The sequence below is a fragment of the Pygocentrus nattereri genome, chromosome 1, assembly GCF_015220715.1.
Source record: "Pygocentrus nattereri isolate fPygNat1 chromosome 1, fPygNat1.pri, whole genome shotgun sequence".
Taxonomy (NCBI): Eukaryota; Metazoa; Chordata; class Actinopteri; order Characiformes; family Serrasalmidae; genus Pygocentrus; species Pygocentrus nattereri.
In genome coordinates, this window is record NC_051211.1 from 26612440 (window position 1) to 26624621 (window position 12182).

Below are 12182 nucleotides of genomic sequence, written 5' to 3' on the forward strand. Positions count from 1 at the left end.
GAAGGGAGTGAAGTGAGAGAGAATGAAGGGAGTGAAGTGAAGGAAAATGAAGGGAGTGAAGTGAAGGAAAATGAAGGGGGTGAAGTGAAGGAAAATGAAGGGAGTGAAGGGAAGGAAAATGAAGGGAGTGAAGTGAGGGAAAATGAAGGGAGTGAAGTGAGAGAGAATGAAGGGAGTGAAGTGAAGGAAAATGAAGGGAGTGAAGTGAAGGAAAATGAAGGGGGTGAAGTGAAGGAAAATGAAGGGAGTGAAGTGAAGGAAAATGAAGGGGGTGAAGTGAGAGAGAATGAAGGGAGTGAAATGAGAGAGAATGAAGGGAGTAAAGGGAGGGAAAATGAAGGGAGTGAAGTGAGGGAAAATGAAGGGAGTAAAGTGAGGGAAAATGAAGGGAGTGAAGTGAGGGAGAATGAAGGGAGTGAAGTAAGAGAGAATGAAGGGAGTGAAATGAGAGAGAATGAAGGGAGTAAAGGGAGGGAAAATGAAGGGAGTGAAGTGAGGGAAAATGAAGGGAGTAAAGTGAGGGAAAATGAAGGGAGTGAATGGAAGGAAAATGAAGGGAGTGAAGTGAGGGAAAATGAAGGGAGTAAAGTGAGGGAAAATGAAGGGAGTGAAGTGAGGGAGAATGAAGGGAATGAAGGGAGGGAGAATGAAAGGAATGGCAGGACGGAGACTGAAAGGAGAGAGGAATGAAAGGAGGGGAATGGAGAGGGAATGGAGTAAGAATAATGAGAATGAAAGGATTTAGAGAGAATGAAGGGAGCAAGAATTAATGAATGGAGGAGTGAAGGGCAGGAGAATGAAGGGGGAAGAATAAAGGAGGGGGAATGAGGGAGAAAGAATATGAATGGAAGGAGACAGCACGGAGGAGGCATCAAGGGAGGAAGACTGAATGGAAGAATTTAAGGGTCGAAGAAAGAAGGGAATGAAGAGATGGAGATTGCATGGAGTAAAAATGAGGAGAGGGAGAATGAATGCCACCAGAACGAAGGGAGTTCACTTTCTCTCCCCATGTTCACTTCATTCTCCCTCCATTCATTACCTTCATTTATATTTGTTTAGTGTCCTTCCAGTCATTCCCTTCATTCCCTTCAATAACCCTCCCTTAACTCCCCCTCTTTTCATTCACCCTGCCTTCTTTCTCCTTACATTCTGCCCTTCCCTCCCTTCCTCTTTCCTCATTCTCTTCCTTTTCCAGAGACTGAAAGAGAAAGGGTTAGCGACGCATTTGACAAATACGACTTAAGATCCGTTGTAGAAGCTCAGTAGTGCATTTTAAATGTAGAGAAACTTTAAACTTCTGTGTCAGGACTTTTGAAGATTCCAGACAACACAAAAAGTTCATTCTGAATTACAGGTATGTCAATCCATTCACATGTTCTAAAACTAAGAGACTGAAAATCTAAATAGACAAGGTTAGAAGACTAAATGTGACTGTCCCCATTATCGGAAAAGTTTAAATTGAAAGTCTTGAAACGAACAAACATTATCATGATTTTGGTGTTTGGATCCTTTAGTTTAGTTCCCAGCTTTCACTTTTTAGGTGTTATTAAATTTTTGATAAGTGACAAAACTGCAGTAAAAAATGAATATGATCAATCTGTGCATATAGAAATCATTGTGATTTAAGTGTACAAATTTAAAGCTAGATCATTTTAATGTTGCATTCCATAAATGTACTAAATGGCATATTGCAACTTTTTAATCACCAAAGTGTGTGTGGATATATTTAGGGGTGTGTACTGTATGCTGGAGAGACCACAAGGTAAAAGTAACATGGCAGATTGGCAAATTAAAATGATGGTTCAGCCAAAAAAACATGTTAATCAGCTAAGACATGTTTTGTGTCTGAAGGTTGCCTCTTTAGTTTTGCATTGGAGCTGTAAGTCTCACCTAGCTGATAAATAACAGAGGCTTATAACCCAAAATTGTGTAATTGCATTGTGTAAACTGCATGTCTAAATCACAAAAGTCATGTTTCAAACTGTGTGGAGTTGTAAAGTAATCGCAAAATAAACTTACTTATGTAGTTTTTGACACAATTTGTCAGGCACCAGGTAAAACATTAACAACTATTTCAAGTAACTGTGAGGAGCCATTTAGGCGTTTAGAGGCATTAAGATCTTCAGATGTCTGGTTCCTATCACCACCACTGTGAACAATTCTGACTCATAAGTTTCTCTAGAACAAGGAATTTCACAGCGTCTTAACAATGTAACTATGCAGAAGATGCCATTTCCATTTCACTTTTTTCTTTTTTTTTTACTGAACCATCACTTAGACATTGTACTGCTGTACTACTATCTACTATTATTTTGACCCACTGCTTAAAATCACAACAATAGACAATCAGAGATAAATGTCACCTCAATCACACACATATGCAGAGACAAATATACTCTACACAGGCCTTTTGTCCACAGCAGGAAGTGTCACTATGCTATCAGAAAAATAATCAGTGTCTCTCTCCCCCACACTCTACCTGTAATTTAACTACAGGAAGCAGCTCCACTTCTCTAATCTCTGTTTCAACCCCTCCCTTCTCTCTTTCCTCATTTCATTCACTGTTTGTTTTCAGTTGTTTCTACACTCATACTTATGATGTGTCTTGCATCATTTGCTCTCGTGTTCCAACTTGTATGAAGTATCATCTAAAAACAGCTTCTATGAATATTTGACTGAAAAAGAGGCTTTTGTAAAACTGTACCAATGTAGATTATGGATATTCAGCATGTTGTCTGTTAGTAAACCTGTGGCTATCCATCGTGCAGTTTTTGAATTCCTGATTATGATTTTAAAGCAATAGCAGAGTCAATAATGCTAATGTTGCAAATAATTATGAAAGTAAATTGTTACCCATTGACATCATGTTCATTAGTGGCTACTGGCTTACAATCGTTATACTGTAAGTAGGGCTGCTCAGTTTGTATAGGAATACTGTAACCCAACATCAGCATTTACAATAGTTTTGCAATAGGCGTTAGAATTGTCATCATCACAATCTATTACATGATGAGATCGTTTGCCATATTGGCAGGTTCGTTCTTTGTTTACATGCTAGAAACAGCTCAGCCACTGAGATATTTCTCTTAGCTACTGGCATACTCCACTCTAGGCAATCCTTGAGCAAATGCTAGCCTGTTAGTTAGCAAACTAATGACATTATCACTCCACTGTAACTTCCTATGCAAACCCCACAAAAACACATAGGTTTACACAGAGAGGTCAGCCAATCTAGTCTTTGAGCTAAACAGACACATGCACAGTGTCTGATCTGACCTCTGTTACCATTGCTCACACAGTCACATTGTAACTTACTTCCCCCCGTATGTGTTCGTGAGAAAACAGTGAATCTGTAAAAAGTTGATACAAAATCAACTACAAGTGTCAGCATGATGCAGATCTTAATAGTGATGAAATGGCTACTTGTGGTGCTGGTGTGCGACTGCCAGACATGCTGTTACTCTCAGGAAGAAGTCCTGATATCCAATATTATATCCAAGATGCAGTATTTAGGAATGAATCTCCTCATATTATGTAGTCCTAATTGTTAGCAAAATGTGTATGATATATTTAGTATGAGATATTCTTTATTTGGGTGTGAATTAAAGTGAATTAAACTCAGTACTCTCTCCCTCTAGACTGAGTTCATGAGGAAAAAAGCCTGTGAGAGAAAATACTTTCAGAAGGAACCTCCCTTGCAGCTACATGGATTTACAGATTAAAACTCTCTTCTTCCTCATCACCATCATCATCCTCATTGAAGACACTGTTGGACAGAATGACACAGGAAGTCTTGTCACTAGTTCTACAGGCTGGGTACCCTCAGGTTGTGGTGGCAACCTGGACCCAGAATTTCACTTGCTATGTGACCTACGCACAGCATGGGGCATTGTTGTGCAAGCACTGACTGTCCTGGGCTTTCTGATCAGCCTGGCACTGCTGCTGGGCATGTTGCTCTGGTGGGCGTGTATTTGCAGCCCCTGCAGCCGTGGGATGGGCACAAAGAATGCACAGGGGTCAGCATGTGTGTCCACAGTGCTGTTCCTGCTAGCTGTAGCTGGAATCTTCGCATTACCATACTCCTTCATCATAAGCCTGACAGAGCGGACTTGCCCAATCCGTGTGTTCTTGTTCGGGGTGTTGTTCAGCCTGGCCATTGCGTGCCTTTTGGCAAGGATTCTGGTTGTGCTGGGCTGGAGGATGTGTAGTGGCTGGAGGGAGCCTGGCTTGGTGCTGGCGTTGGTGCTAGTACAGGTTATAATAGCAGTGGAGTGGTTGCTGGTGGTGCTGGTGCGTGACAGCCACCCATGCTATTACTCTCAGGAGGAATTCATCATGCTTCTGATCTATGTAATGGTCCTGTTGGCCATTGCCACTGTGCTGTCTCTGCGCTTCTTGTGCCGCAGTGCCATCTACAGGTAAGTAATGGAGCCTAAACTCAAAACTGATAGTTGTCTTACTTTAAGAGAAGGAATGGAAATAACATTTCCTATCATCACTGAGAGACCCCTGTCCTTTTGCCCTGAGACTGTACATTGCTGAATTATTTATAACGTCCATCACAATTCAAGATTTGTTTCTACAAGGCACAGTAAACTTGGCCTTGTCCAGGAGTGGAGGTAGTGGGTTGGCTTGGCTTGCACAAGTTTCATCGCTCTTGATGACAATCTCAACTGCGACCTGTTATGCATGCATGCATCACCACAGCATTGGAAATTCTCTTGATGAAACACTGATAACATCTCTTTATGAAAGTATCACATTCCATGATGTATTTATTTTCAAACATAATGTCTACAGTACAACACTAACAATGTACTAAACCAAGTTTTCGTAAAGGGAAATGGATCTTAAAGTTTTGTGAGGCAACATGAATGCCTTAAAAGCAATAATAAATTATGTATGTGTATAGCAGGTGTGTGCAACTCTAGAACGTATAGGACATTGTAGTGTTTCTCTGCTGAACACACCTGACTCAACTCATCTGTAATGATTGCAGTAGTGTTGGCTAACAAACTACTGGAGACCAGACCTCCAGGATCAGAGTCATGCACCCCTTGTTCTAGTAGATAGTTTAGTTGTAAACAGTATAAGGGGTTAAATTCTGGCAAACGTATTTGGTTTAGGCTGCTTTGGGAAAGACTAAAATTACTACATTTACTCTCCACTGGAATATGATTAGATTGTCACCCTCCATGAGTGTTTTATTCACATTTATACACATATTTTAGATTTCCCCTTTTCCTCTAGAGCCTCTGCACTTCAAAATGTTTGGGCCTTTCTGTCTTGATATCAGTGACTAGAATTAACGTAGTTTTCTCTATTATTTCAAATTTGGTAAAAAATACAACAAATAGTTTCAACACAGGTATAACATGGATACTTTTTATCTTTCTTTATAACACATAAAAAATCTACTACAGTTTAACAATTTTACTGTTCAGATTATAGCTATTTAGACCATAATAAGGAACCTGTAGCAATAGGTTTCCATCATTTTTTTATGAATTGTGCATGGTGATTGGAATCCTTACATTTTGAAACAATATTATCATATAGTTTTATACTATGATATGTCATTGAACCAGTACCAATCCCATTCATTACTTCAATAAAATAATTTTAAAAATAGCCAAAAGCAGCATTTAAAATACTGGGAAAAGTGCTAATTTCACAACGTTTTTCTCAAATTGCTCTTCTGTCTGCCTTGAACACTGTTCCAGTGCCTCACAGTGGCCGAAGTTCTATGGGAGGCTGCAAGGAACACTGTTGACCATCACTCTTCTGCTCAGCACTGCCATCTGGGTGGTGTGGATTACCCTATTCACCCGTGGAAACCAGGAGATGGGCCGACGCCCAGCCTGGGATGACCCTGTCATTAGCATAGCACTAACTGCTAATGGCTGGGTCTTGTTGCTGGGACAAGGATTCAGTCAGGTCAGGTTTGTCTTCTGTGGCCAAAGAGGCATGAAAAATCAAACTCCAGACTTCACTGGCTGGACTAGCCCAATGGCCGAGCTGCCAAACCTCCACAATTGCAAAAACGGAATAGACAACCTGGGATACCAACACAACCCCAAAGATAAAATAGGTGAAAGGAACACACAAACATTCACAGTGTTTAACACAGTAATAATTAGTTATATATGGTTAGTGTAAATGTAATGTATTACATATATGTTAAATTTACTTTCTGTAGTGGTTTCTGACAACAACTGCAGCTTAAGAGTTCCAATGAGTGAAAAATAGTCTAATTGAGAAAAAAAACTAGATAAATGCTGATTAAAAAGTGTAAGCAGTATTATTTTCAGTTAGTTTAATTTCAGAGTCATATGTTGATGAAATGCTTTGTTTCTGAAGGGAAAGGAAAAAAGGTGGAGCCTGAATTGATGTCCCCATATGAGTCCAGCTTCTCCATGACGGTGAGTACCACAACCATCATCATATTCTCACTTACATTAGTCAATCAACACAAATCAAATCAATTTAAAAGTTAAGCAATCATATTCTCACTAACATCAATCAACATGAAAAAAACAATCACATACCCACTAACATAAATCAACCAATCAGTTTCTCACTAACTCAATCAACTGCAGTGCCAAGATTAGTTTTCATATGATTTTATTTTATTTTTCAGGAAATCGACCCTGATAAGGATTACTCCATTCCACGACCGCAGACTACCAACATTAACGAACCTTACGATGACTACTATGGACACAGACTGTCTTAATAATAACACATGCACAAACACTTGCAAATCAAAACCATACATAAAGACAAACATACTTAATAACTAATTAAGTAACTAATGATTGAGAAGCATTGCTATTTTCTCTCTATTCCAGTGTAGTCTTTGGTAATTTATCTATTTGGTGATGTAGGTCAAAAGGTACAAGACTCTTTGTTTTATAAGTAATGTTATAGTCTCACTATAAAACACTGCAGTGCCAGCCTTGACCAGATTGCTGGTAATCAAAATGTCAGGTACATTACATGTCTGGGTTACATAAAGGGTTTGCCTCCTTTACTGCAGTATCAACTTCTACTCTTCTGGAAAAGTTTTACACTAGATGTTCCTCCATCTTACCTTTGAGAAAGCATAAGATTAAGTGACCCTTATTAGTCCCACAATGGGGAAATTTCACCTCCATATTTAACCCATCTGTGAAATAAAACACCACACACACACACTAGGGGGCAGTGAGCACACTTGCCCAGAACGGTGGGCAGCCCTATCTGCAGCGCCTGGGTCGCAGTTGGGGGTTAGATGTCTTGCTCAAGGACACCTCAGCCATCTTCCGCATACAAGGCCAGTTCCCTAACCTCCAGCCCTTAAGTGGAGGTAGCAAAGCCCATGGAACTCATAAAACTGTAACATGATAAAAGGTTTTGACCGCTCCAAATAACAATATAGGCATATTGTTCTGTAGCAAGGGGCATTAAGTGACCATCTGCTGTCTGTTAGTAAGCTAACATTATAAGAGCTAATTACAATGGCTCTTCTGCTAATGTGGCTAAATTTCATGTTAGCAAGGGACAAGATTACTTAATTATATTACATCACATTTAATTCAGGGCTGCCAACTCTCACGCACTGGCTTTGAGACCCCAGCATTTAGATCTAATCTCATGCTCTTGTGCCACACTCGACATTTCTCATGCATTTTTGTGACCTACTGATGAACCTGAACACTCATAAAACTTCCTACTTCTGCTTAGTGGTCTTGTTTTCACTGGTTAGAAACACTCTGGACTGAAAGTGGTGGTTTACTTTGAATGCCAGTGAAAAAAAGCATGGCATGTGCTTTACGTCAGGAAGGGAGAGTGGGGAGCAAGTTAACTAATTAGCTGATGTATCTTGGGAATTGGATACTAATTATTTTAACAACAAATTCTCAGAGAATTAAATAACTTTTAACTTACCTGACGCAAAATATCTGCTGCACACATAGATACTATGAAGATCCCATTAGGTCCCTCCCTGTTGTTAGCTTTTAGTCAACTATGTGTTTTTAGCTCTGTTATGTATCTTGAAAACCTATATTTCTTATTTGCCCTCCAGGCCACCATGCAACAGTTTTTGGCATGTTTTTTATTCTAAAACAATGAAGAAGAGTGCAATGCAAATCAAAGTGCAGTTGAGCGGTAGCTCCATATACAGTGGGTTGCAAAAGTATTCAGCCCCCTTGAACTTTTCAACCTTTTGCCACATTTCAGGCTTCAAACATAAAGATATGAAATTGATATTTTTTGTGAAGAGTCAACAACAAGTGGGACACAATCGTGAAGTGGAACGAAATTTGTTGGATATTTTAAACTTTTTTTAGAAATAAAAAACTGAAAAGTGGGGCGTGCAATATTATTCAGCCCCCTTGCTTTAATACTTTGTAGCGCCACCTTTTGCTGTGATTACAGCTGCAAGTGGCTTGGGGTACGTCTCTGTCAGTCTTGCACATCGAGAGACTGAAATTTTTGCCCATTCTTCCTTGCAAAACAGCTCGAGCTCAGTGAAGTTGGATGGAGAGCGTTTGTGAACAGCAGTTTTCAGCTCTTTCCACAGATTCTCGATTGGATTCAGGTCTGGACTTTGACTTGGCCATTCTAACACCTGGATACGTTTATTTGTGAACCATTCCATTGTAGATGTTGCTTTATGTTTTGGATCATTGTCTTGTTGGAAGATAAATCTCCGTCCCAGTCTCAGGTCTTTTGCAGACTCCAACAGGTTTTCTTCCAGAATGGTCCTGTATTTGGCTCCATCCATCTTCCCATCAATATTAACCATCTTCCCTGTCCCTGCTGAAGAAAAGTAGGCCCAAACCATGATGCTGCCACCACCATGTTTGACAGTGGGGATGGTGTGTTCAGGGTGATGAGCTGTATTGTATTTTACGCCAAACATAAGTTCGATTTTGGTTTCATCTGACCAGAGCACCTTCTTCCACATGTTTGGTGTGTCTCCCAGGTGGCTTGTGGCAAACATTAAATGAGACTTTTTATGGATATCTTTGAGAAATGGCTTTTTCTTGCCACTCTTCCATAAAGCCCAGATTTGTGCAGTGTACCACTGATCGTTGTCCTATGGACAAAGTCTCCCACCTCAGCTGTAGATCTCTGCAGTTCATCCAGAGTGATCATGGGCCTCTTGGCTGCATCTATGATCAGTCTTCTCCTTGTTTGAGCTGAAAGTTTAGAGGGACGGCCGGGTCTTGGTAGATTTGCAGTGGTCTGATGCTCCTTCCATTTCAATATGATCGCTTGCACAGTGCTCCTTGAGATGTTTAAAGCTTGGGAAATCTTTTTCTATCCAAATCCGGCTTTAAACCTCTCCACAACAGTATCTCGGACCTGCCTGGTGTGTTCCTTGGTCTTCATGATGCTCTCTGCGCTTTAAACAGAACTCTGAGACTATCACAGAGCAGGTGCATTTATACGGAGACTTGATTACACACAGGTGGATTCTATTTATCATCATCAGTCATTTAGGTCAACATTGGATCATTCAGAGATCCTCACTGAACTTCTGGAGTGAGTTTGCTGCACTGAAAGTAAAGGGGCCGAATAATATTGCACGCCCCACTTTTCAGTTTTTTATTTCTAAAAAAAGTTTAAAATATCCAATAAATTTCGTTCCACTTCACAATTGTGTCCCACTTGTTGTTGATTCTTCACAAAAAATTACAATTTCATATCTTTATGTTTGAAGCCTGAAATGTGGCAAAAGGATGAAAAGTTCAAGGGGGCTGAATACTTTTGCAACCCACTGTATTTTGTTTGTGCACAAATAAAAAATGTGCTCAAAATGAAAAAGAAAATGTGCCTCATTAAAAGACAATGAGAGAATGAATCTGGGGGAACGAATTACGAAATCATGACGACAAATAAAAGAAAACTTGCATACAAATTGCAAAATGTTCCCTCAAAATATTTGTGGGTGTGGAATCAGACCACTGGTTACTGACATATGTAACTGGTCTATATGCTATCATATCTGTAATTAGACTGTATTATGCCCCCATTAGAGCAGGCTGACCAGGAGAGATAACAAATGTGCTGGTGACCTGTCCAGGGTGTATCCTGCCTTCCGCCCGATGTCGTTGGGATAAGCTCCATCACACCCTCGTGACCCTGAGGGAGAAGCGGCTTAGAAAATGGATGGATGGATAGTGTTGATGTGGAAACAAATGACAAATTAAAAAACTGCTGTGCACATAGCTAGAGAAGTTAAGAATTCCCTATGCATATACTTGAGGCTCAGCGCAAAACAAAGACATCTCAAAGGTCAACTTCTTTCTACTCTGGGTAGCAACTTGAAAAGAGTGATTTGTACTATACTGCAATATGTAGCCCTGTCGCAGCTATGCTACACACTTTACCATGACTTTACTCACGCCGAAAAGGTTTGGTTTACTTCATTTAACAACATGGTCTCTTCATCTCATTTTGTAACAACCTGTAACTATCAAGTATTTACAGTGGTGGACAGTAACTAAGTAAATGTAATTCATTACTGTACTTAAGTAGTGTTTTCGTGTATCTGTACTTTTGTTGTTTATTCTCGGTTTTGTAGGTGGGGAGACAAAAGCTCTGTAGATCCACTATCTGGATTTAAACATGAACAACTTTATTTCAAATTAATAAGATAGTATTAAAGCCCTGTGAGAGTCCCGAAGGCCAATGTGGGATCTCCTTCCTGCGTCCGGGTTGGTTCTGGTTTATATATGGTGAATGGCCGCAAAAACACACATCCATACATCCCATAAGGAAACATCTGGAAAAGCTTATTTCAACACAAACAGATACCCCCGGCAAACACTGTTCTGTTAACCTTGACATGTTATTCTATACATTAGTTCCTTCCTCTTGAAGGAAGGGGCGAAAGAGGCCCTCAACAGAACACACACACAGAAGAAAAAAGAGTTTAAAAATAACAGATAAAAAATATAGAGAAAAACATGACTATGACAATATGACAAATGCAAGATGAGTGTAAATACACCTCACTTTACTTAAGTATTTCCATTTTGGGCGACTTTCTACTTTCACTCCACTACATTTCAAAGTCAAATATCTGACTTTTTACTCCACTACATTTTGAGAAATCTGTCGTTTCTTTTGGTTTTTGTGTGTATAAAAACGTAACATTTCAAAAGGAAAGAAGCGCAAAGCAAGAACACCAATGATGGAACTAACCTAACTTTGTGTCAATAGACCACAATATAGAAATATGTACACATAAGCAGTTTGACTGGCATGTTTCTTTTTTTCTGAATTCATACAAACACTTTCATTTTATAGTAAATTAGTTTGGGTTAGTTTATGTTTATGAACAGAGACCTACAGATCAATACAGTAAAGGAAGCTCATTTGTGATCCTGAGTTTAAAGCAGATTTTTATTCAGCTTGTAACTAATTTACAAAGTAATCTTAAACTGAAACTTTGCTTGTTTGTAAAAGTGATTTCAGAGCCACTCGGTTCTCCCTGATGGAAACTGTTTGCCTTCAATGTTTTGTGCTTATGATCATTTTAATAGACGTCAGCGTCACTAATTAATGACGTTCTATTAAAAGACTGGTTTACCAAGAGAGACGCTGGAGGATTTTCACCTGAAATGAGTTCATGAAGCGAGTCTTGTTGCAAAAGTGATAACAGGACATAAGAGCCATAATTACTCTTTTAGTATTTTTACTTTCGATACTTAAGTACATTTGAAGCCAAATACTTTTGTACTTTTACTCAAGTTGAGGTCTAGAGTAAGGACTTCTACTTTTACTGGAGTAATATTTTACCTTGGGTATCTCTACTTTAACTCAAGTACATGATTTGTGTACTCCGTTCACCTCTGAGTACTTATATAACCTAAATAATATACTCACATGTTTTAAATTGTTAATCAAGGAAAAACAGGTTACTGCTACAGAAATGTATATTTTAGAAATATATTGATGTTATAAACCTGCATTGTGGCCACTTTCTCTTCATAGTTACAGCCCTGGTAATAACAACAGTAAGAAAAAGGAGAAGAAGAAGAAGAAGAAGAAGAGGAGAGCAAGAACAAATATAGCTGCAAGCGGGTCCCAGCACTGACTGCTCAAAAAGCCTAATGCAGCTTCGGCCATATTCACAGACAAAAGATTAAAAAAAAAAACAATCAAAGGGAGTAAGGGTTTATCGA

At 39.3% G+C, this 12182-nt stretch overlaps 1 protein-coding gene across 1 annotated transcript; it reads left to right on the forward strand.

Moving 5' to 3' along the window:
- The first annotated feature begins 1212 nt into the window (after positions 1–1212).
- On the forward strand, positions 1213–7176 carry LOC108442879 (G-protein coupled receptor family C group 5 member D). Its single transcript, XM_017723153.1, has 5 exons — positions 1213–1354; positions 3639–4418; positions 5724–6091; positions 6361–6422; positions 6641–7176. Exons 2-5 carry the CDS (start codon positions 3706–3708, stop codon positions 6734–6736), a joined length of 1239 nt encoding a protein of 412 aa, XP_017578642.1. The 5' UTR covers positions 1213–1354; positions 3639–3705; the 3' UTR covers positions 6737–7176.
- Positions 7177–12182: the final 5006 nt, after the last annotated feature.

Excerpts from the sequence above, each read along its gene's own strand:
- LOC108442879 (XM_017723153.1), top strand. The coding sequence starts at position 3,706 with ATGGATTTACAGATTAAAACTCTCTTCTTCCTCATCACCATCATCATC. Across the intron at positions 4,419-5,723 it reads TGCCGCAGTGCCATCTACAG|TGCCTCACAGTGGCCGAAGT; the intron begins GTAAGTAATGGA and ends ACACTGTTCCAG. Across the intron at positions 6,423-6,640 it reads AGTCCAGCTTCTCCATGACG|GAAATCGACCCTGATAAGGA; the intron begins GTGAGTACCACA and ends TTTATTTTTCAG.